The sequence below is a fragment of the Hakea prostrata genome, chromosome 1 (assembly GCF_041222555.1).
Source record: "Hakea prostrata isolate BN-2017 chromosome 1, UWA_Hpros_2, whole genome shotgun sequence".
NCBI classification, from domain to species: Eukaryota; Viridiplantae; Streptophyta; class Magnoliopsida; order Proteales; family Proteaceae; genus Hakea; species Hakea prostrata.
The window spans coordinates 8,832,457-8,858,144 of NC_142600.1; the positions used below are offsets into that span (position 1 = coordinate 8,832,457).

The window sequence follows — 25,688 nt, forward strand, 5'->3', positions numbered from 1 at the left end:
TATGTATGAATTGAACAAGCATATTTACTATTTTTAAGTATTTTATAATTATCTTTTTAAATATTTTATTAAAAAAATGTGTCCATTTTGATACAAAAGTCGTACATACCATACAAGATTTTGTACCAAGATGGGCCGAGAAACGTGCCCATCTGTATCCAACCGTACAAGATTATGGAAATGATTCTGTGCCAAATTTGCCCACTTCAGCATAGAAGCATAAAAAGTGAATTATGTGCTGAAGTGATAATTTTGGCACAGAATGGTTGCCATACAACCCCAGATATGAAAGTATTACATAATATACCACCAGGTAGAATTGAATTTATAACCTCTCTTCACTAAAAAGTGTTTTTTGATAGTATTACATAATATACCAAATATACCACCAGGTAGAATTGAATTTATAACCTCTCTTCACTAAAAAGTGTTATTTTTATCAACTGAATAACCCTGCGATGGTAATTGTAGGTAATTGTAACCACAGATGATAATCTAAAGAAGGCGTTAGGATGGCACTCGTCATGGTAAAACAAAGGAAAGTTACCCCGTCAAGGATGAATCACCCTTCACTTCACACAGTAAGTTAGCCATATGGCGATTTGTCTTGATAGGTTATGTTTGGATGTTAATGAATTGCATAACCATCTTCTGGATGGCTCAATTGAAGAGAAAAAAGTTTCCAAACACCTCTGAGCAAGAGTTAGCGTCACAGATAACTTTCCACATCCATGATATCGTCTTGCATATCTACAGTGCTGTAGTGCACTTGGCACTTTATATGTACAAGTTACAGCTAACTTCCCCATAGCAACCACTAATATCTGGAATGGTGAATACTCGAACTTGAGTTTTAGTGGCAGCGTTTCTCGGAAGCCCACCAGGACCCGAACCATGGAGGCTGAAGGCTTGAAAGCTCTTGACCATTCCAGCTACCCTACACGGTTTTTTTTTTTTTTTTTTTTTTTTTTTTTTGGAGGGGGGGGGGGGTTACACATCATGTAAATTTACAGTTCTGTGGTTCACTAGCACTTTATAAATCTCAATAAAGGTCCAGATTCCAGACTCAATTGCCATAATATAAATTCTGAACTAAATAGTCTATCCTTTTTCTTTTTCTTTTTTTTATATTTAAATATAAATATAGTCTGCACCAATTTTCAATCAGAAAGATCAAAACGGGTAAAAATTAATTGTTCAGCATAGGATAACTCAAACAAGCCAACGATCACACTTGGACCCCCAACGTCCTAGTTGACAAGAACTTCATCGATGACAATCTGTAATCAACACATTCAAAGGAGCCAAACATAGCAGTAGCAGGTCAAACCCCTGGGCTCAGCTACATTTTATATACAAGCAACCCAACGACATCCGCAAGACGGCTAATTTCGCATAATAAGAACGCGCAGAACATAAACATTCAACCATCTCAGTGCACGATGAACCCACCAAAACAGTATCTGGGAAGAGCAAACACAGGAAGCTTAAACGCCTAAAAAACCCTAACGAGAAAGAGTGTGTGTTTCCAGGTTTTGAGCTTGCAAACAACACGCTGCAATAGTGCAGTTCCGGTTATCCCACATCTTTTAAAATATAATAATTTAAGGGATCCCTTGACTGAAAAATTGATTACCATAATGTATCAGCAAACTAAACACACTGTCAAATTGACAATCTATGAAACCTCAGAATGGATGTACCTTTTGTTCCCTCCCCAAAAAACAACCTACGAGTTATTCGTCTTTCTTGTGCCATTTATGAAAATATAAGAAACTTTTTCTTCTCTGATACTTCATCATTCATAACATGTCTAGCTCAAGCCCGTATGTGGTCCAAGGATTTCTTTCACAACATTGACAAGTTGGTTAATGAATCAGATAAACCACCCATACAATGTGTAAGCAGATCAAGCCTACATGTATAAAACCAATCCACAGTTGAAACCAACATCATTTTAGGCCAAGCAAAAACAAAACCCATGTTTCAACCACGGCTTCAACCCACCTAGTACCCATCGAAGAACTTACAAGCGAAGTGAAAGACAATACCTTTCAAGAAAAGAAGTCGATTGTCTCTTTAAGAGCTTGAATGAATATGTCAACGTCTTCTTTGGTGTTGTAGAAATAGAGGCTTGCACGGGCACTGGCACTGACTCCTAAGTAGCGGTGAAGAGGCTGAGCACAATGATGACCTGATCGGATGGCCACCCCATGCTGAAATAATGACATCAAAACAATAAGAATATCTCTCAAGTTAAAACTGTACCGTAAAGATGTGCTTCCTTGATTGATACATTGAACACTCATCAGTTTAGACTCCCCCACCCCCATAAAGAAATATAGGTTGTCACTGATCTGTACCTGCTGATCAAGAATAGTTGCAATATCCGTTGGGTGAATGTTCTCAACATTGAATGAACAAAGAGCAGCACGATGGACATTTTGTGAAGGCATAGGGCCATAGATGCGGACGCCAGGGATGGAGCAGAGATTTTCATATAGATAATTGGCCAACTCGGTCTGAAAAAAGGAAAGGAGCTCAAGTTGGACAGAAAGTAAGTCATATTTACAGACCACACTATGTAAATAGTGGTCGTTGCTTACAAAAACTTTGATACCTTTTTTGGGTGAACAAAAATTTGATACTTAACCATGGAGTAAACAAGCAACGGGCCAAAACAGAGCACTGACCTCATAATCATGGATATTTTGCATGCCAATTGCAGACAAATAATCAACTGCTGCACCAAGCCCTACAGCTTCTCCAATTGCAGGTGTTCCAGCTTCAAATCTGATTCAAATGGAAGACCAAACAAAAAGATACAATATTAAAATTCTAGCAGATAAAAGATAAAATTAACAAGTTCACACAATGTAGTGTAAATTGTACAACTAACATATCAGCAGAGAATGTGCATCAAGGAATCTGATCTGATTGGTTTAAAATTTACAAACAGAAGTCAAGTAGCTGACACACCATGCATGACAATATGCAAATAATTCCCAATTGATCTAGAAAGCTTGTAATTTAGATGCAATCATCATCAATCTTAAATCAAATCCTTCAACAACAATAAATGCGCAAGTATCAACAGCAACATAGATTTTAAAACTCTTAATATACGAAATTCCAACACCTATGAGTTAATGGCCAAGAAGTAAGAACAACAATCAATCACATGGTATCAGCTGGTAATGTGTAATAACTTTCAAGCGGCGTTGTCAAGGATGTCATTTGATCCAAATTATCTGGTACTTTGTTCAGAGACCAACAGCCGTATAGAATGAGTGTCTCAAGAGATGCCAACTCACAGATTCTAATTGGGAGATCCACCAGACTCTCGCAGTCCTTCATGTCTAAAGCGACCAAGTTCTTGGGAGTTGGGATGACCAATAAATGGGTCAACCCTAGCCAAATTTTTACAACCTGCGCTTTCAAGTCATTGTTTGTGCTGGGTGCACATCCACAGCCTGGGGATGTACCCGACCCAAAAGTTCAGAATACTTCAGCAAAACGGAGACTGGATGCCATTACACAGACCACATGACTACCTATGTCATCCCATGCTATAAATAAAATTTCGAGTAAGATGAAATCCCATGCATGAGAAGCAGGGGAAGACAAGAAATTGAATTTTTCCCTTTAAAAGTTCCACATAAAGAAGGGTTGTGATCAGGGACTGCATCAGTCAAGAGTCATGACTAATCCTAATCCACTTATGCTTGGGTCTGCCAATCCAAAATTAGATGCACTGAATCCTTAAATCATACCGCAGCAATCACAATGACAGCAACACAACCTTAACAAAAGCCAACATTTTAAGCACAATAGATGTTCATACCTGCACCATACAGACTGCTGGATATCTAGTCCTAGTAATATTCGTTTCCTAAACATTTATCATTATTCTTCATGCTTATCTTTTAAATCACACAATAATTTCTAAATTGGTAGGAGTTAATACAACGCACAGAAATAGTCGGTGACTCCACGAGGGGAATCTGCAGAGAACTTGGTGCGAAGTACAGCATAACAAAATAAAAATAACTACTTTCTGAAAGGTCTTGATAGATCAACATATGATTTCTATAAACAGGAATTAACCTTGACCAATTATCAAAAAAATTATGCAGTCTTTTTATTGTAGCATGAAAGAGTCTAAAAACAGTTCCTCCATATTAAAATTAAATGAGACATTCATTTACACCCAATTCCCAAATGAAGTTACAAAACGATCCTTTCCACTCTAATGTTAGGTAAGCATAAATACGCCATCCAAGATTGAGCCTGGGAACAATTAAATCAAGACTTCTCCACAGATTGCTTGGGCCAGAACTTGGCCAAAAGCAAGCAATACCATCCAATCATCAGAGATTTTTCTAGAAAGTCTTGTGCAATAATATTTCGGCCACTCAAAACACGTAAGTCAAGTTAATTCCTTCTCATGCTACTCACAGTTGCAAATTGTAAAGAGTGGGCTAGAATTTCTTTTCTGCAATCACAGGAACAAAATAACAGGAGACTTTTTGACAGCATTTTGCTTCACAAATTCCTCATGTAGGGCAAAGCATCAGATTGCAACCATGCAATCTGAGTATTCTTTTAGTCTAAACACCTTTCGTGATGGGCCAATGTGATACAAATAAGAAGTGCTTGACCTAACAATCTCCAAGCCTTCCAGAAGTTTACAGTTCAAACCAACTCCAGAACATGTGTATCCATAGAAAGGTTGGGTGTCTGTCATGTTCCATTTCTGACATCCATTTTACCATCTTTTGGAGAGGAAAACAACAACAATTGTAAAAAAAGCTCACTAACCTGGAAGGAGGATCCGCATAAGTAGAGTGATCCAGAAATACATCAGCAATCATTTCACCACCACCTGAATTAGACACACCCCCAGAAGACAAAAATGGCATCATGATAAGAGTCCTTTCTGCTATAAATGGCCATGCATCTAAGGAGCAGTCCCAACAGGAACGAACAAATGGGGCTCTTAATCTCAAAGCTTGTACTATCGGTGTAAACAGGAAGAAGAAAGACATACCTAAGAAAGGATCCATCTTTGACAAGAGTTCGCCTTTACCGTACAAGAATCCAACGCCTGTAGGCCCACACATCTGAGATACTTTTAATCCTTAACTTCATGATATCAACCCAAAAAAAAAATGACAGCAAAATTAGCACTGCTGGAACCAAAACCGACAACCAAGAGAGCTCAAACCTTGTGTGAAGATGCAACGAGGAAATCGACATTTAAATTCTGCACATCAACCACCATGTGTGGAACACTTTGACAAGCATCTACAAGGACTTTTGCCCCAACTTTGTGAGCCCAGTGTGTAATTTCATCAACAGGAAGAATGGAGCCTATAAAAAGAGGAGACTATCAGATCCGGAATTCTGTTTCCAGAGCTTGGTATTCAGAGTATTCTATCAGTTATCAATATTATCAAGTCATATACTAATAAGTTACAGTTATAAGCAGGGAATGAAGAAGTTAGCAGATGTGAGTATGATCATCCAAAGACACATGATTAAAAGGTGAGTGTGCAATTACATAAGGTGGTCATTTAAAACATGAAACCTACCAAGGGCATTCGAGACATGGTGGACGACAACAATTTTTGTCTTCTTAGAAAGCATTCCTCTCATTTTCTCAATATCAGGAACCTCTTCTTCTGTTAAGTCCACAAATCTCAAAATAGCACCAGTTTCCCGAGCCACAATTTGCCAAGGAACTATAGCACTGTGATGTTCAGCTATTGTGAGTACAATCTGCAAGCAATTACTGTGATAAATCTTGAGAAGATTATGGAACTTGATATGAGAGTGATAGCTTTCAAATGAGTTACAAAGATAATCCTAGAGGGTTAGATATGCCAAGAACAAAAATTATGGATGAGAATAGAGATTTCATTTATAAAACACTTTTTTAAAGGAAAAAGAAAAAAAGCTCTCTAGGAAATGAAAACTAATTTTTTGCAACCCTCCCTCCAATTCAAGGGTACAAAAGCTCCAATGTCTGGATTAGAATGAGCCCCTTTACCAAATGTTCATAAGGAAATGGGAATGGAAGAATAAAAAGATAAATGATCAATGAACAGAGAACAATTTGGTTGGTTAGGGTCTATTTTGTTAGGGAAAAGAGGACTGAATAAAACATTTGAACTGTTAATGTAAAGTGAGGATATTTAATGCTTAATGATTAATGTAGATATGGGGAATGGAAAAGTGGAAGCAAGAATAACAAGGGCAGTGGTCAAACATGGTGATATGCTGCCAATTAGGAGGTTCAAATCAGGCCCTGATCATTTTTCAGGTTTCTTCAATAGGAATAGTGAAAATTAAGCTTCAGCTTCGAGAATTATAATGCATTTTATCGCTTTTTTCCTTTTAGGTTCCAGGGTTTAATGAAGCAACAACAAAATTGTCAGGCAAAAATCAGATAGAAAGCAGAATGTACAATGGTTTATAAAAAGGGCGTACCCAATGCCGAAGCTCCCACACTGTGGGGTCTGGAGAAGGGACTTTCTAGGCAGCCTTACCCCTGCTTTGCAGAGAGGCTGATTCAAACCCGCAACCTCCAGCGCACAATGGAGAGACCCCACCATTGCGCCAGGCCCGCCCTTCTAGAATGTACAATGGTTTATGATAAGTAAAAACCAATTTCAAACTATTCAAAGTTGGCTCCACAGCAGCTCATTGGTAGAGCAGTCAGCTGTTAACTGCTGGTCATAGGATCCTACTTGGGGAGGATTTCTAGTTATCACTTTCCTAACCTAGCGACCCCTGTATTTCTAAACCAGCAAATCGTGGGACATCAACTCCTTGCTACTTGAGTTTACGAGGGAACGTGAATTCTTCCACCAAATGCATGCGACTTTTTTTTAAACAACAATACTTTAACATTTTTGTACAGTTGTTCTTTTGTAACTGATTTACATATAACATTGTTGGACATTCAACATTGAAAATCAATTGACTGATCTCCTATGTCATTATGATTTGAAAATCCAAAGAAACATGGCTAACAGGTAGAAACCCCAAGAAAAGACAAAAAGAAAATAAAATAGAACAATTGGACCTAACTGACTGCAAGCCAAATATTACCCTGAAAAAGAGAGTGAGAGCTTAAGGTTTCCAGCTAACTGATTTGAATTAAAGGAATGCATATGTGAATCCCGAACTACTAACAGCAAACCCCCATAAGGCTTTTTGCTTCATGAATTGATTGACTGGACCCACATGCAGCACATAGGGTCCTCATGAAGAACTTTAACAGGGTATAAACAATCCAAATTACAGGAATGTAACAATTAAAACAAACTTAAGGCTTGTTTACATAATAAGAGCAGCAAAGGCACCTATCAAATAACACTCAAATAAGGTCCCAAAAGCAGCCCAACCTCTGGTATTCCTTGTCAATTATCAAGGGAAAAAAATTTCTGGTTGAATCAAGTGGATCCAGGTAAAACCATCTAAAACCTAAGTGCCCAACCCAATAAGAGGGATCAGCACACTACTTAGGAGATGGACCAGTTTAATCCTAAAGCTCCAGGTACCTGTAGTGGCATGCTTAATCTCAATACAACAGCCATTCAGGTAACTTGGAAGGACCCTCCGTAAAAATGACTGCAAATATCTCAGGCATATTTCAAGCAAAAAGATAAAAAAGAATTGCTAAATACTCTCATATCTGATGCTCTAATGGAGTCATCATCTGAACTATATATTCAATATTAATGTGAATGAAATAGCAGCAAAGGCAAATATAGCAAAATAATATAAGTGAAAACTCAGTAGAAAATCAAAGGTACGAAAATTAACATACCTCATCCCCTGGTTTTAAGTTCGAATGCCCCCAAGAGTGGGCTACAAGATTTATCGCTTCGGTAGCATTCCGTGTAAAGACAATCTCTTGGGGTACGGATGCATTAACAAAATCAGCAACCTTTTTCCTTGCTAATTCATATTCATCTGTGGCTCTGGCACTGTTTAAAGGAAACAGGAGCTTATAAATAAAGACATAAAACCCAATAAATAATGCTTGTCAACTAAAACTATTGGTCTTTTTTTCTTTGTTAATTTCTGGTGTTAATTGAGCTATATGATCAATACTAGAAGATGCATTTGCATGTTTGAAACATAAGAAACTCTCCCACTTTACTATGGTCAGTGAACTTGGATGCAAATTATTGTAATGTAAATGGGAAACCAAAAACCATACGAAAAACGTAGAAAATAGCATTTAATGGCAGTTGAAGAGAAGGAAACTATTTTCTTTGCCATGTTCTTGTACAAAAATCCTACGTACATTACAACAATTTTTGGTCAGACAGAAATCTTACCTTTTTCTTTTTTCCCTATCCCTGAACTTCACGCTACAGTCCTATGCATCCAAGCATATAAAGTCTATGATACAAGCATGGAAGAAAGTTATTTTTAATACCTCAAGAAATGGATCCCACGATGCACGTTTGAATTGTAGTTTTGATAATAACTCTGCAAAGCATTCAGAACGGCCATTGGTTTTTGTGAAGTCGCAGCATTGTCCAAGTAGACAAGGCTTGAGCCATTTACCTCCTGCAAAAACGTTTAGAGATAAGGATGAATATGACCAAATTGACATTTTGACCGGAGTGTATGCATTAGTCTAGTAATTGTATTAGGTATAATATCAGTATTGGAGAGAACTGTTCTTAGATGAACTGCATAACAACTCGTTTCTCACAAGAGACCAGGAGGAAGGGAAGTTCGGGTTTTCCAAATTGAAGCCATGCTTTCAGAAAAGATAGAACATTCAAACTCTGTTCCCACTAAACTTTCTAGTCAGAAATGAAACTGCATTAGTTTTTGGCAGCCTAGTTAGAATTAAATTCTCTATATATACTGCAACATATCTAGACACAACCAAAGACGCAAACAGAAACCATCCATGGTTCAATTAACGAGAACTATGCTAGCAAACTGCCAATTTGCTATCAACTGAGGATATTTCGATCGGAAAAACATCCAAATTGAACGTGAATCTCTTAACAAAATACACGTAAAGAAAACATATCATTTCGAGATACCTGATGGAGAATTGGAAAATCTTGTCTAGTAACGTGTCCGATCGTCTCGGTTGCCGGAGCAGTGATCGCAGAAGTAGAAAATCTTCGAAACCCTAAAGGAACGATTGCAAAGCTTTGACACGCGCGCTTATGGTTTAAAACATTCAAAAATGGAAGTTTCATACCGACAACTTCCATCGTAACGCGATGAAAGGAGAAGCGTACACAGCAGAGCCAGAGCCGGTTTATGGATAAAGAGGATCGCTGCGGAGGTTTAACTTTAAGCTTTAATACATAAAAGTGACTCAGCCTTCTTTGTTCGTTTTGGGTAAATGCCTCCATCGCCCCAGGGGGAACCCCGATTCCAAGCCCCGATTCCCAAACAGATTGATTACGTCTGCCACGTGGCTATTATTGTATGATGCAAATCTCGGCGATGTGTGCCACCTACGCAAGCTTGCCAGCGTTTGTTCATCAGCCACATATATCGAATTTTACATAATGGCAGGAGAGCCGTACTCTCGGTATTAGGTGGGAATTTTATAAAACAAGAAAACACATGTGCATCAATCACATAAAATAATAATAATAATAATAATAATAAATATTTTAAATTTAATCTCAACGTTCTGATATGAAACATATATGAATGTCACCGACTCGAAGGAAAATGATAGTCATTTTCTTGTAAAAATGTACATGATAAAATTTCTTAAATTAAATTATAATTATTCAAATAAAATTTTTAAAATATTTTTTGAGTTATTTTCAGCGCTATTTAAGTCAGGGTGAAATTCTTCATCGGACATTCAAGTGAATCTTTATGTGAAACATGCTAAAGATTGTCTGTACTAGAATTTTTGAAAAGTTACAAGTTATCTAGAGTTAACTTTTTAAGCCATTTCTTATATAATGGGTGTTCACTTGTGATCATGACACTTGTATTAAGTTGAATTCGGCAATTTAGATCAAAAGTACAAGCGTGTGTCAGTAAATATAATTTTTATCATTTATATTTAAGGATTTTAAGTTTCTAAATTTACAAAAGGAAGCCTCATACTTCAACTCGATTTTAAACCTTATTCCAATACCTTAGGTTAGATGTTTGAATGTTCTTAGATTTTTCTATTTTGCAATGATGCTGCAATCAGCATATCTCATTCAATTTTTATACCAGGGAGGGGGATCTCATTCAATTTGTAGGGTTTTTTTTTTTAATGTTAAAAAAATTAAGTGAAATTTGTTAAATTTTATATTTCTCTTCATCCCATGGGTAGAATGTTTATTTTAATTTTGAAGTTAACGGGAAAAAAAATTTGAGTAACTTGTATCTTTTTAAAAAACCTAGTGTCGGCAGTCTATAATATTTTTCACTTAAGTGAATAATTAAAAATTTTAACCCAATTTAAGCGGGCAGTTTGATTTTTTTTCTCTCTTTTTGCTCTTTTCTTTTTTATAGAAAAATCTATTTCTAACATAGTCCACAAGTTCCACTCTCCCCCTTCATCGTCGCATTTGTATAAAGTTCAACCCACCATGGACTGTCAGTTTCCCTTTCTTCTCTGCTATGTAGAGGGGGAATTACTTGGAAAGTGTCTTTGATGCTTCTCGGGATGTTGTGTGATCTACCATGGTTCTTCTAATGACTCTCCTTTGGGGATCTAAACTCTTTTTTTTTTTTAAATTGCATCATTCCTTGCTATCCAGATTTGCCATATATATGAATGTTGTCATGCTTGATGCTTGATATTTCTTCATTTTATTCATTCATAAAGCAATTCGAGGAACTTATCAACCAAATCAAACTTCATGGTTTCCCTTGAAAAGTTAGAGCCCAAAAGGAGACCATAAAAGAAATTGAATATAAAACAAAGACAATAAATAGAGAATGACTTTACTACTCATTTCTATAAATTATTTTACGAAAAAAAAAAAAAAAATGCCACCCTGATAATACCATTGTGGTTGCAGCCTTGCAAGTACTTTTAGCAGAAAGTTGCAACCTGTAACTCTTGGATCTTTGGCTACTAGTGAGGAGCCCAAGAAGACCAAAAGTTAGAAGTTGAGCTTCTCAAACTGTACTATCATATTATTCGCAACATTGTCTTTTTCATCATCATTTGTAATAAACATTATATGTAGTATTTGTAAGTGTTTTCAGACTTAATTTTAATATAGCTTCATTTTCTTTGATAAAAAAAAAAAAAAACATTGTGATAAAATTGTTAAAATCTAGAAGAAAGACAAGTACTTTTAGAAGTTATCTAGCAATATTCAAGAAGATACCCAAAAGGTCTAGATTTTCACCTTGTCTAGTGGCGACATTCTTGTGATAAAAGGCAAAAATTATGTATTATTGATGATAATCATCATTTGTTGATAAAATTGTTAAAACCCATAAAAAGGCAAGTACTTTTAAAAGCTATCTAGTAAGATTCAAGAAGATACCCAAGAGGTTTAGAATTTTACCTTGTCTAGTGGCGACATTTTCGCGATGTTTGACAAAAATTATGTATTCTTGATGATGAGGGTTGAAGATCTTAATTTTGAATGAGGCTCATAACTCCTTTATTCAACTCATCTTTGAAAGTATTAAAATATACAAGGATTTGAAGCAATTCTATTGAGAGAGACAGAGGGGGGTTGATGAAGGTGTGAGGGACAAAGGTTTGAACCCATGACCTGGTTAGATTTACTGCATTTACATAAAAGGCCGCCACCATATATTTCGAAGCACATCCACACATATAAACCTAATGATAGAGAAATCATCAATCCATCTTTAATTTCAAACAAAAACATGTATAGAAGCATCAAGAAGATAGAATTTTTACGAGGCGATTAGTTTGCCTCTTATATGTATGGAGACACTAAACATGCTCTTCCCATCATCTCTTTAATTTATTTTGAAAAAAATATATTAATTTCTAAACCATTGACCTCATGAATATTATGATTTTTTGATAAGGATTAGGGCTTGTATTAGGTCAAAAAGTAATAAAGGGGCACCATGCATCTCACGATTCTCACCCTACAGCCACATCACGTTTAATAAGTCTTAAGGGCTTCTAGTGTTAGGGTTTCTGCTTGCCTCAACATGAATCCCTTTTAATTTAAAAATAAAAATCAAATCAAATGTGTGACAAACCAGATGGATTAAATTTTTATTTTTATTTTTCACAGAGGTGCATATTGCTGTAATTACGTTCTGGTCTAGGGGTATTTTCGTGTTGCAATTTGCAAAATGCATGTGTTTTTTTTTTTTGGTTGTTAAAAGGTAGAATGCAAAGGGCATTTATAATTTATTTTTTTTGGTAGAATGAAAGCATTTATAATGAAAGCATAGTTTTCGGTTTTCCTTTTTCTGGTTTATAAAGTACAAATGAATAAAGAATATACCTTACCAAAAAAATAAAATAAATAAATAAAGAATATACAGTTCACGGGCTTTATTTGTGGTTTATTAAGAGCGACGCGAGATAACGGAAAACAGTTGATTGATTGATTTTTCTGTTGAATCCATTATTTTATAATTTGTTGTAAGGTATAAGAAAATTTGATTAAACCCATCGCCTTTCTCCCTGTTTGTTTAAATTCTTTGTTTATTCCAAGTTGTCTGTTAATAATTATCATCTCTCCGTTTTCCCTCCTGATTAACACATAGCGTCCGGTTTATTCATTCTGGGGTTTCTATTTTTGGTTTGATTGTCTGTTCGCAGGAGTTCTGGTAACGAATTCTAGCTGAGAAATTTCGAATCTCAAAAGATAATCGACTGATGTACCGAATTTGAACGACTTGTACACCAATCTCAGGTAATTTTCTTTGTTATTCCATCTGAATTGTCAGAGACTGCATTTGCTAGTTTTGATTCCCTCTTTTCTCCGCTTAATTTAATTCCCTTTTTTTTGGAAGCACCTGTCTGGTTAGGGGTGTTTTGGTTGAATTGGTAGCTGTTTGTATATAATTAAGGCATCGCGTTCCTCATTTGGGTTCTATTGTGTAGGTTAAGAGCGGTTCCAAGAGCTACTAAAGTTTGAAGGTAATGTTGGACTGATTCACGATTGTATTGTTTAGTTTTTAAGCCTTGGAAGTAACTCGGGTTTTATATCTTTCAGTCAGGATGTCTTTAGAGACTTCTGTGGTTGCAGCCAAAATCGTTTATTCTGGTTGCAGCCAAAGTCGTTTATGTTGTCTTTTATTCTTGTTGGTTTCTCTCTGAGAGGCTTCCACTTCCATGTAATTTTTGAGGTTTTCTAGGATTGAAGATTACACCTCATAATTGGAGGTCTGCATTTATCCAATTTTACATATTGAAATGCCTCATAGATCTTTTATGTTAGTAATATCTATCTTTGTTCTTTTATTTATTCATTTAATCTTTCTTACTCTTATTCAGTTTCTTCTATTTAATTCCTCTTGTTCAAGATCCTTCTTTATTGTACTTTATTGCAGCTTATGCAAGTTTTGAGCATGTGACACAATTTTTTTTGGGGGGGGGGGGGGGGGGAGGGTGGGGGGAAGAAATATGTGACACAAAGTTGAGTTGTTTTCAGGAGGTCTCAGTGACTTGTTTTGGAAGTATTTTTCTATTTAAAATATTAATTAATGCCAAATAGATATAATTGAACTACAATTTGTTGCGGTCAGCACTTTCCATATTCCCTGTTGCTTTAATGAAAATCCAATTATGGAAATTACTGCTCTTTATACATAGGAGGTAGGCTTCCTCTTTTACTTTATTACATTTCTCAGCTGGTCAATCAGAAGCATACAGGGATGTTATATCAATACACAACCACACTCATGCATACGTTTGTGAGTCAGTCTGAATATCTGACATGCCGATTACATGAATAAAGTGGAACTTCTCTTCTACACTTCAACAAGGATCAATTTCAGTGTCATATAATGTTTGTGATGGTTATTGGAGTTGAATAAATTGCGCTCCCTGGTCCCCATATGTGTAGAAATAGAAAGTCCTTCCCTGTCACTGTATATACATAGTTCATCCGATTTTCCTGGTGATTGATTGGTTTTTAATTCTACTTCGTTTTTCCTTATATTTTTCTGTCCTACTGTAAATTTATATTGCTAATAATATGTCTTCTATACTTTCAGAGTACTGCAGGATTCCCATCAGGAGGAACCAGTACTCCGAGCTTCAATGGGAAGTTGCATGTCTAGGGTGAGTCTTCCAAACATATTGCATGTTCTCACTCCAATGGGAATTTGCGGGAATAGGGTGAGTCTTTAAAATGTACTGCATGCGGTAGCTTAAAATTTTAACTTGTCTTTGATAATGGAAACTCCCCCCCCCCCCCCCCGAAAAAAAGAAAAAAAAAGGAGCTTTTTTGGTTGTTTTCTCTTTCGTCCCCATAGTTCTGACTGTTTCCAGATTTTATTGTTTGATGATTCCACTGTCCTTGTTGATGGATCTGCACGGCTTTTACTAATTCTCTCCCAGGATCACTATCATCCCGGATGAGTGACCTAGTGTACTTCATATTCTCATTATTTGGTCAGTCTTGAGGTCTTCTCTGTTAGTGCAATTGGGAGGCAAGTATTCTTACGTGAACCTCAAACTAATGCATGAGATTTTTTTGTTGCATCTACTCTGGAGACTGTTTTGCTGCATCCACTCTACCATCCTTGTCTAAGTATATTTCCTTATGCACAGTTCTTCTGCATCCAATATGCCACCCTCAATCTGAAGCAGCCTATTATGCTTAGTATCTGTAGTACTTTTTCTCTAGATAAAGAGTCTCATCTGACTAGTTAGACCATTTACTTACTGTTGACCACCAAACTAGTTTCAGTTTTTCAATGATCCTAAGGTTATAGCCTTCCCTCCTTACTCCAGATATAAAACCTTGCCCTTTCCTGCCAGGGCTCAGAAATCACGATTACCACATTACAATCTTGCTGGTGCTTGTTTTCATTCTTGTGCAGATGGGATGAGAACTTTTCTAGATTTAGTCCTCAGGCCTGTGTCCAAGTTGTGATGTCCAGTGGCCTTATATGGAACTGTGTGACTCTTCTTGGCTTAATTTCACAGATCCAGTCCACACCCAAATGATGCACCCATTGTTGTTTTGAGTTTTCCTCTTCTTTTCTTTCTTTTTTATTTTGGTGGTGGTTGGGGGGGGGGGGGTAATCCCTATTTTGAAAATCAGTAGCTAGTATGGGTGTCACTGGCAGCAGAGAATGATCAAGGTATCTGAAGTCTAACCTAAGCACCCATGCACATTTCCCTCATGCATAGTTTCATTGTTGTCTGTTTAGTATAAATCTGTGTTACTGTGCAATATCCCATCTGATATGTTTACTTTTATCACTAACAAAAGCATGGAAGTTTAATTTTGGTCTTGGAAACTTTTATGATTTTTGTTTTTACTTAAAAGCAGTAATAGACTAGAAAGAACAAAAATTCCTCATGGAAGCTTTGCTAGTTGTTTTCTTTAACTAACACTATAAGTATATTATAAAAGTTATTGGTGCTATTTGTGTGTCTTTGTAATTAGTCACAACATAATACATCGTAGTTATCATTCTTATCCTTGAAGTTGACACTTTTTTTTTTTTGGTAAAAATTTTAAACTAATTTTGAGCTTGAAACTAGAATATCCCACCCAAAATTGCCTCGTCTAAAGATAATAATTTTACAGCTGACACAAATAATGACAACTCTGACTTGTGATTTGTGGTCTTTAAATCACTAATAAACAAAAAAAAATATGATTCAAATGGTTAAGGGGATAACAAAAAGACACTAGTAAAGGATTATATGATTTTTTATGGTCCACCTAAGTTGATTTTTCACATTTAAGCAAGCACCAAATTGGAGGAGATGGGGTTGGTCCATGATGGAAAATTTCCTTTCTTAAACATGGAAGTTTCCTTTAAATGGATACAACCTCTGTGCAATGTTTAAGTCGTCGTATTGCCACCATCCTGTTTTGGGATGAAACATGGAAACACGTGCTCCATGAAGTGGGGATCAAGGCTGCATGCTGCATACATTTTTCCCCTTCCAGACGCTACAGTAGTGGGAGACACTCTGTCCTTTTGCCTTCCCATGGCTTTCTTCTGAAAATGACTTGCCAAATTTGTCCACTGTTTTGGGCCACATGGGCAGATGATGTGGCAATTTAACCATAGAAGGAAATTACATGGCCTGGAGTAGTGATGCAGAAGCACTTTTTAGTGTCTTGGACTGGGTGAAACCTGTTTGAGATTCTCATCCAAGAAACTGGCTGGAATTGGGAGTGGTCTAGGAAGATAGCTTAGATATGTATGTTTCTTTACGAGTGTAGTATTGCAATCTTATATTTGTTTAGTAAAGATAAATATGCAGTTAAAATCCTTGCTTAGTTTCCTAGCTTAACAGTTTCTATTTGTAGAAATCTTTATTTTTTTGAATTTCTTTAAATATGCCTAATGCATTGGCTAAATTTGAATAATGCAGTTGGTTTTCTCTGGGACAAGAAATTATGGTTCGGTCAACTAAATGGTTCAGTCAATTAGTTGAGTCTGGGATCAAATTTTGGTTTGGAGATTTTGGCAGCAGATGTATGGGATGATGTTAGCTAGATGCTGGTTAATTTATCAAGAACTTTGGGAGATGGGATCGGTGGGAAATTCAGCTTGGGGATGTTACTATTAGGGAATATTCTAATTGCTTAAATTTTAGCACTGGTTACTAGCAACTCCACCTCAATCTTAAAACATAAAAAATAAACTGAAGTATAGAATTTAATTTCTTACTTAACCTAAACTCTACTTTAGGCCCTTATTCCCTTAAAGTGACTGATTACATAGAAGACCTATGGGATCAAAGGTCCAAAACGCGTAGGACCCAACCCTAGACCTGTTCTTGTCAAACAAGCCTGTTTTGGTTCTTTGGTTCTTTCTTTTTTTTTGGCCTTGGGGGGGGGGGGGTTGTGTCTGCATCACATGGACCCTTGCTGACCAATGGTCTCTATTCGAAGTCATACATGATTTGAGGTCTAATCTAAGCATGTCTTCCCTCGCTTCTTCTGTGGTTATTTTAGGCCTGCCCCTTGCTCTTCTGGTCCCCTTTATCTGAATTTAATTACTCCTTTCTATTGGAGGTGGAATATTTTGATTATATAGTGTGGAGAAAATAGTGAAACTTGCTCAAGTCTTTATGTTGCAATCAAACTAACATGTACTTAGTTGGTAATAGGTTAGCTATTGTGAACTTTTTTTCTTGAGAAAATGAAGAAAGATGAAAAATTATTGGAAAATGGAAACAAATTAAATAACATGTCTTGCTGGGGGAATGGCAAGTGCACTTTCAATAAGTTCCACTTCAACATGATTCTTCTGTCCTATAATTTCTTAAATATTTGTCTTTGGTGCTGCCTAGTCCTTTGGTAACCATGGACTAATTCAACCTTTTTTTTAAAGCTTAGAGGCTCAAAAAGTCTTATGGGCATCTGTCCATCTCACTTTCTAGTCGATAAGTCTAGGAATCTGGTTATTGGTTAGTAGTTAATGTATAATCTTCTTTCATCTAATGGCATGTCGATTGTTATACAGCTCACATTAGAGAAATAAAATCTTATTTCTTTTCCTAGTGTCGCATCTCTTCAGAATTTTCTCCTCTGATTATGTTCATCAATTCTTGCCAGAAACAGCGTTGTTGGTCTTGCTGGCATCCAAATGATAAGGTGTTGCATTGAGGCTACTGATCTTGATTGAATTTTTGTCTCTCGTTTGCCCCCCTTTTTCTCTCGTAGTTTATGATTTGTATAATTAGACCCACAGGTGGGACCTTTATTTTCCCCCTTTCCTAGTATGCTCTAGCTTATATGATATTATTTCATTTGCATGGGAGATTTGCTTTGTACACTCCTCTTCCCCCACTTTTTTAACTATGCTCTAAAGTAGTTGCAAAATCTCACTTATTCATTTTTGTACTGGTACTTGTTTCTTTCATTGTTTCGTCATTTTTTGTGGGGGAGTAACTTACTGTTTGCAGAATTTCCAGGACCAAGATGATGTAGAACATGCTGTAAACTTTGGCAGTGGAAATGTCCACCTAATAACTACCAAAGAAGCTTGGGATGAAAAAATATCAGAAGCAAATAAGGACGGCAAGCTTGTAAGTTTTCTAGAGTCTTCCTTGTGAAGCATCTGTATCATGGACTCAAACTTCATGGTTCCTAATCAACAATATCTGTGGTTTGTCAAAGAACTGAGAATTATGTTGCTTATGTGAGAAGTTTCTCGACCACTGGATTTATGGGATATACAGAAACAGTAGCATTATATTCAGTGATTCCTTCTTTGGAGGTTCTTAGATTCCCTAAAGAGGTCTTGTTCAGCAGTGTGAGCAAGTGAGGCCAGCGTAGTTTAACCAATGTTTTGACAGTAAGTCATGGAAATATGAGTTGCTGGTGCTTAGCTTAATCCATGAGATTTAGGGCTTTGCCTTTTTAATTTCAGGATGCACTTGCTGGTCCTCTTACTCTACCTGTTTAATGCTCAGTTTATTGGGTCTTGAGATCAAGGTCACAATCTGATTCTCTGATCTATATCTATATTCAAATGTCTGTCAAGCTATCAATTAAGAAATAGATTTGCCAATCAGGCTTCTAATGTGCTTAAGCAATCATTAGATCTAGAGAGTGATGAGTTCACCTGATTGCACTCATCACCACTGTATATTCTCTGTACAAACTCTTTTATATTTTTCCCCCATGCATCTTGCAAACTACCCAAAGGTATTCTCCAGTGTCTGTTGAATCCTCCCATATAATGCTTACTTTGGGAGTTTTAAGACCTACAGTTCTTGATCCCTATTCTTGGATCTACCGTCAGCTTTTTCATATGCTTTCACATGTCAGATCTCCTTAATTTTATTTATGAACATTCCCTACTTAAAAATTTCATAACTCATATGAGTGAGATTCCAGAAAAGGGGAGGCATTTCTTGGTATAGGAAGCCAACCAAGCATAGCTCATTAGTTGACTCAAGCTGTGGTGTGTTGAGCCAGGCAGTGTTCACCCAACTTCCTCCGCATGTGTCATCCAGAAAATCATATTTACTCAGTATGATTTATCTTTGTTATTCTCCTCTTCTGTAATTAATTCGCTTACTGGATATAAAAACATCTTCGGGGGATGTATCATTCACATTGGACACATGATCATACCATCCTATAAGAAGAAAAAGAGGAGTCATTGGAAGCTGCTGTAACGTGCTTAGACAAAATGAATTGTTTCTATTGGTTCAATAAACAGACAGTATTATTACAACATGCTAGGCAAAATGATTTCTTTTTGAGATCTAGTACAAGTTTAATTTTCCAGGGATCATTCCTCAAAGATGCCATGTCTAAGGTACCATTTTACCTCTTTAACTTGGAAGCATTTTGTGACCAATTTTTTAGAGATCATGTGAGTATACTTCACTTTTCTTTCAATGGGGCAAAATGAAGCGTAACCTCTTCTGTCATATTTGTCCACTAATTACCTGTTTTTTGTTTGACCAATATTATTTTCATCATCATTGAAAAGAAAACTTTCTTAGGGTCAGAGTTCCTAGTTTATGGAACATTGTGTACTACACCCAACTGCACTTGAAAACGTGCAAAATACCACAGTTGAATGATGATGTCATACATTCATTTGACAACCAAGATGCACAGAGAAAAATTACCCACCTGAAACGATCAATGTGGCTTATTTGCTCTCTTTGAGCTCTTGCGTACCTATTTCCTTCCTTGCCTCTTCAAGCATTATGGAGGACACCACTGGCTGTATACATAATTACAAACTAAACGGGCACGCTTCAATACATAGCCCTCTTTCTACCAAAAATAAATAAAATTACAAACTAAACATGTATCAGGTGTTGAACATGATTGTTGATACTCTAATAATATGTTCTCAGGAAAAGATAGGCCAAAACAATGGAAGCTATCTATCTCAAAGTATATGCTGCATGGATATGTACTAAATGTTTCTAAATTTCATGCCTGCTGAATTCTGTGGAGGGGACGCCTAATTTAAGCTGGTTCTCTTTCTGAAATACTGTACATGCTGAATGCAAGTTTAATAAGACTATCTTGTTAACATATGAAGCTATTTGAGATTGCAAATTTACCATTCCAAATTTGTGCATTCTGATGTGCTTCTTTATACATGTTCTCTCTCTAAATTTTATGCTTATCTTGAATTTTGTTTCTGTTTTTAACAGGTTGTGGTGAATTTCAGTGCTTCATGGTGTGGTCCTTGCAGAATGATTGCACCACTCTATAGTGAGCTCTCTGAGAAATACCCTGCGCTCATGTTTGTAACTGTGGATGTTGATGAGCTAACTGTAAGTGTTATCTCTAGTTCCCATTTTGTTTCCATCTCACCGTGCATCCAATTTGGGTACTGGCCTTGATATGTATATGGAAAATGATAGTCTGCACAAATTCAAAACAATCTTTTCCTCTTCCAAATTTAGCCAGAGATCTTTTTCATGTTAAAATTTGGTATTCGGTTAGAAAGCCTATTGCCCCACAAAGGTCTGCCCAACCATCCCAAGAGATTAGCTCCACCATCACATACAAAACATGTAGTTGCCGGGCCTATCGGGAAGTGGACTTTGTATGTATTGTCTTCAATGACACTGTTGGAAAATCTCTTATGATGGATTTGTTGTGTTTTCTAAAATGTTGCAGGAATTCAGCTCTTCATGGGATATTCGAGCAACACCAACCTTTTTTGTCCTAAGAGATGGGCAGCAGATTGACAAACTTGTGGGTGCCAACAAGCCTGAGTTACAGAAGAAGATAATGAACATTGGAGATTCAGTAGCCCAGGTTTCTAAATGATCGTTCTTTTGTTTTCCTGTATTACTAGCAGTTTTTCTTGTAAATTTTTGCTTCTTTGGTCTTTTGTCCCTTTTTCCCTCCCCCTTATGTCTAGAGAATGTCATGTCTTCTTCTGTAAAATCAGTTGACTCATTAGATGAACCCTGTAATTTTGAGAATATGTGATGGAATTGAGGCACTCTCTCTTCAAGAGCTTTGTATTCTGAAAGATCATATTATTGAACAGGCAAATCTTCTCCCAGGTAAAAGGTTGTCAGTTGCTAAGGGTATAGAAAAGAAAGGACCGAGTAAATCCATCAAATTCTGCTTACCCATAATACAGCAGGAAATTTATCATGGATGAAAGACACATGTCCATTAGTCATATCATAAGATTCACAGAAATGAACCATCCATCACATCCAAAAGTTGAAAAAAATTTGAGAAAATAAAATAAAAAGAAAGGTCAGAAATGAATCTGATAAAATTCCCAATATAGCAGCTGCTCAGGGATTTACTTCAAAATGGCGCTGCAGAGCATGTGATTATTTACTTGTATGGTGTGCCTAGGAACTATATGTTCATACTCTTCAATTTGAGAAAACCAGCAGCAACCATGTTGTAGAGTTCCAGAAAAGAATTGACTTTAGATCGTCTATCAAACACACATGAAAGAATTTTCCAATCACATGGTTAAATTCTTCAACATGTGTCATATGTCAAATCTCAAAGTAAAATTTTTTTTTAAAGTAAATTAACTAAAATAAAACTTAACATCATTAATCACACTATTTCATTACAGAGTACTTCCAATGATCAAATTCAGAAACTATACATTAACAAGATTCTACAGGGTTTACCATTATTTATAATACTATAAAACATTGTTGCCGAAAAAAGAGCCTAAAAAGCAGGACGCTTGTAGGCTTGTAGCTATCGTTAATGAACGAGGAAAAAAAATATTTAATAGATATATCAGGCTAACCAACCATAGCTTAAAGCTCTTTGTTTTAATTTGAACAACCTTCTGGCAGAGTCTCAACGCCCTTTGGGATTCATTATCTGTGAGAACACTGCACTAGGTGTCAAACCATCTGAGTCCTCGCTCCCAAGGCTTCGGCCTCCAATGCTCATTGTCATCCCACTGCTACTTGAATCCGTAATGTTCCTCTCATACCCACTTGGGTCCTTCTCCCCGCTGCTTTTCTTGAAAGGGGTCTCCTCTGTGTCAATGTCACTCTGAATCCCACCACTCTCCTCGGAGCTCTCCTGCAGCTGTAATGCAAATTCAAGGTTCCACAGCACATCACCCATTGATGGCCGATCAATCCCCTGATCTGACACACACTTTTCTGCTGTCTCTGCAAACTTCTTGAAGCACTCCGGCGCAATTTTCCCCTTCAGATATGGATCCATGATCTGGTCAAGCATCCCCTTTTTCTGGCAGTGCAAGGCCCACTCTGCCAAGCTCACTTGCTCCTTCGGCAGGGTTGGATTCAACGCTGGCCGTGCACACAGGATCTCAAACAGTACCACCCCAAACGAGTAAACATCCGATTTCTCAGTGAGCTGCTGCCGCCGGAAATACTCTGGGTCCAAATACCCAAAGCTACCTTTCACAACAGTACTAACATGTGTGTGATCCAACGTAGGGCCTGTCTTAGACAACCCAAAATCTGAAACTTTTGCTACCCACTTCTCATCCAAGAGGATGTTCGTCGTCTTTACATCTCTGTGGATGATCGTGTGCTTGGCACCAGTGTGGAGGTAGTGTAATCCCCTGGCAGCTCCAATGCAGATTTCAAGCCTTTGCTTCCACGGGAGTGGTGGCTTTTGGGTCTTGTAGAGGTGCTCCCGAAGGGTCCCATGTGCCATGTAATCATAAACAAGAATCATTTCACAGTTCTCTTCACAGTATCCAATCAATGAGACCAGGTGTCGGTGTCTTAGCTTTGAGAGCATCTCAATTTCTGTCTGGAATTCATGTACACCCTGTTCAGATAGAGGGTTCCCACGTTTGATTGCAACTAATTTGGTGCTACCACCATCAATTTCACCCTTATAAACCTTGCCAAAACCACCTACACCAAGGAGTAATGCCTCATCAAAATTTTTGGTGGCAGCATTGATTTCAGCAAATGAGAAGTGGCGACAAAGGTTTGAAGGATGGGAAGAAGCATAGCTCCCTGTAGTGTTTGTCTTGGCAGATCCTGCAGAGTGTGAATTTCCATAAAGTGAAAGAGGAAGCCAGCCAGATGGTCCATCACTGGAGCTGGACTCCTTCCTTTGTCTCTTGCATCGGGATACAGCAAACACAACGAAACAAAGGAGACAGATAATAACAATGCCACCTAAAACACTTCCAGCAATGACTGCAGTATGATTCTTTGAGCTACCTGAACTAGAAGATCGAGTAGCCAAATCTGGGTTTATCTCTTTCTGCACTGGAGCGGGAATTGGATTAGGCCCAGCAAGGTTTCCTGTGGTATCATTCACCTTAAAAATCTCCAATCCATTTAAGAGTGCGTTGTAATAAGCAGGCTTTGATTTTGTATTGGGGTGCAGTGCGAGCCACATATCCTGTTGGCCTTGCCCCTTTGGAACGATTACCACATAATCCTTATAGAGAGGAACATCACTCTTTTGATCAGCCCACAAAAACACATCTGCTGCTTCCTCTGCAGTCTGATTATTGAGGAAGATATCAAACACCCTCTCATTGGGCCTGTTGTACTCAAATTCACAGAAATGAAGCCTCACCAGGTAGAAAAACCCTGAGTCGACTGAGAAAATCCATGTCAGATTGTAATTCAAGTTTATTTGTGGATCTGGACCCATTGACCTGGAAGTGGCATATACATTCACTGGTGCAACATAGCTAGACATGCCTTCAGGGTATTGAATTGCAGATGTAGAGTTTGCGGGATCAGTCACACCAATTGCTGCACTAAAGATATATGGTGAATCATCATCCCAAGACCTCAACATACCAGTATCGTCTGTTGGCGAAATATCATTTCCACCAACATTTAACCGATAAACAGTCTCAAGCGCAGAACTGTTATCAATGGTAAATGTGGTAGCTTCACCAACGACAAACACGTTTTGATTTGCAGTAGTACCATATAGGTCAGGCATGGACACAATCTCAATCCCATTCACGAAGGCATAGGCATTGGAAGCTTTTGATGGCGTGAAAGTGAGGTTCAATCTTTCACTATCTAGGTTAATAGAGAATTCTTTGACAATGTATGCATCGTTCAAAGCCTGAGTGGTCTGGGAAACACTGAAGTTTTTAACTAGAGTATATTGCCCACAGGTGACAGTAAAGATGCCATTAGTGGCATTCAGACCAGAATATGAATCGGGATAGAAATAAAGCCGAACAAATTTGCGGCCAGAGGCAACAGGGAAGCTGTAAGTGAATTCAGAATGGAAGATCCTCGCAGTCATGTAAGGGACATCAGGAACAGAGGGGTCTTGAGTAGCAGCAGGGGATACTAATGAGTTGCCACCACTGGCCATAAACTTGGAACCAATGTCAGAGGTCCATTTCAGACCATCCGTATCCACAGTCTCACCCTGCGCTCCACAACTCAAGAGGATTTTGTCAGCTGGAACATACGATGAATTGTCGGCACAAACTAAAGAAAACACGAAGGAGATGAAGAACAACGAGCTGACAACGGATACAGGATGAACACTATTGGTCTTCTCCATAGATAGCAAACAGAAGGAAATCCAAAAAGGTTGATTTTCGAACAAAACCCTAAGGATTACGGAATCCAGACAGATTATTCAGAGAAAAGAAAAAGAGGCAATTCTGCAAGCAAGGGTAAATCCAGTTCCTCTGCCCCTTATCTAGGGTTTCTACCAAAAAATAAGGAACAAAACTTTACCATTTTTGGTAGAGAAAGAGATTTCAACATACTCAGATCCATCAAACAAGCTGCTTTGAAGTTCTAGGCAAGATAGTATTCCTAGATAATAGGAAGTCGGGAGTGTTTAATGCACCAAAAACCTTCATTAGCTTTGATCCGAGAAAGGAGATTTCAAGCCTGGAGCTCAAGTTGAAAAGAGAACAGAAAATCGTTTGGAAGAAATACCTTCAGCTGAATTAGAGAATTTCAACAACAAATCTAGGGCAGATCTTCCAATTATGCAGAGGGTTTGAAAATACCAGATGGCTTCAAGCTCACACTGAAAATACCAGAAATAAAGTACAAGATTCAAACGCGTAAGCTTTAGTGGCGTTGAAAGTTGAAACTACTGTTCAAGAAAAACATGAAAACTTAAAAAAGCAGCAGTACCCGTAAATGGTTTTACGTTGTAATAAACTAATAATCGTATTTCTAAATGACCGATTTATTCCTATAAATTTTCTTGAATTGTCTGTTCATCCGGAGAAAATGTTGGGATAGTTTCGGAATTTCTTGAACTTTTCTATTTTCTAGTCGTTTTTTTGGTAAGAGTCTATTTCTTTTTAATCGTTAGCGGGAATTATATAGTCTCGCCGCGTATCCAGTGGAGTTTTTGTCGTGTAGCGTTGGTGCGGGGGATCTTCGCACGGAGAGTAGTTGAACAGCCATGTGCAGGCAGTTAGCTGTTTGACACTGACAGCACAATATCTAGCAACTGGCAAAGAGAGAATATAGAGGACGGTCATGATTTGATGCATCGCATCAGAAAAGGAAATGTGGGACCTATTGGTGGGGTCAACCCCTTAGAGTGGTGCTTGACAACCTCGGATCGACTGTAACTACTTACGTTGGAACTACCTCGCAAATACCGACAGGT

The 25,688-nt window shown here is 37.5% G+C and overlaps 3 protein-coding genes across 12 annotated transcripts; 1 reads left to right on the forward strand and 2 right to left on the reverse strand.

Moving 5' to 3' along the window:
- Nucleotides 1-996: 996 nt before the first annotated feature.
- On the reverse strand, nt 997-9,354 carry CPNIFS (chloroplastic NIFS-like cysteine desulfurase). 3 transcript variants are annotated; one of them, XM_089160541.1, is made up of 11 exons: nt 9,081-9,354; nt 8,456-8,589; nt 7,838-7,997; nt 5,595-5,781; nt 5,228-5,373; nt 5,051-5,123; nt 4,822-4,885; nt 2,694-2,793; nt 2,364-2,522; nt 2,052-2,216; nt 997-1,463 (listed from the first exon to the last, which is right to left on the reverse strand). In XM_089160541.1, exons 1-10 carry the CDS (start codon nt 9,255-9,257, stop codon nt 2,055-2,057), a joined length of 1,362 nt encoding a protein of 453 aa, XP_089016667.1. In that variant the 5' UTR covers nt 9,258-9,354; the 3' UTR covers nt 997-1,463; nt 2,052-2,054. The 3 variants fall into 3 exon arrangements, with proteins under 3 accessions (XP_089016667.1, XP_089016662.1, XP_089016653.1); XM_089160536.1 differs by lacking the exon at nt 997-1,463 and adding an exon at nt 1,482-1,915; XM_089160527.1 differs by lacking the exon at nt 997-1,463 and having other exon boundaries at nt 1,482-2,216.
- A 3,160-nt stretch (nt 9,355-12,514) lies between these two features.
- TH9 (thioredoxin H-type 9) lies at nt 12,515-21,175 on the forward strand. Of its 8 annotated transcripts, XM_089160551.1 has the most exons (8): nt 12,515-12,603; nt 12,779-12,872; nt 13,064-13,099; nt 14,179-14,302; nt 17,715-17,753; nt 18,074-18,187; nt 20,288-20,410; nt 20,760-21,175. In XM_089160551.1, the coding sequence occupies exons 4-8, from the start codon at nt 14,225-14,227 to the stop codon at nt 20,910-20,912; spliced, it is 507 nt and encodes a 168-aa protein (XP_089016677.1). In that variant the 5' UTR covers nt 12,515-12,603; nt 12,779-12,872; nt 13,064-13,099; nt 14,179-14,224; the 3' UTR covers nt 20,913-21,175. The 8 variants fall into 8 exon arrangements, with proteins under 8 accessions (XP_089016677.1, XP_089016685.1, XP_089016707.1 ...); XM_089160559.1 differs by lacking the exon at nt 12,515-12,603 and having other exon boundaries at nt 12,623-12,872; nt 17,721-17,753; XM_089160581.1 differs by lacking the exon at nt 12,515-12,603 and having other exon boundaries at nt 12,623-12,872; nt 14,179-14,245.
- Nucleotides 21,176-21,392: 217 nt separating this feature from the next.
- Nucleotides 21,393-25,198, reverse strand: LOC149027225 (receptor-like protein kinase FERONIA). The gene has a single exon (XM_089160615.1). The coding sequence runs from the start codon at nt 24,609-24,611 to the stop codon at nt 21,930-21,932; it is 2,682 nt and encodes an 893-aa protein (XP_089016741.1). The 5' UTR covers nt 24,612-25,198; the 3' UTR covers nt 21,393-21,929.
- Between the last annotated feature and the right edge of the window lie 490 nt (nt 25,199-25,688).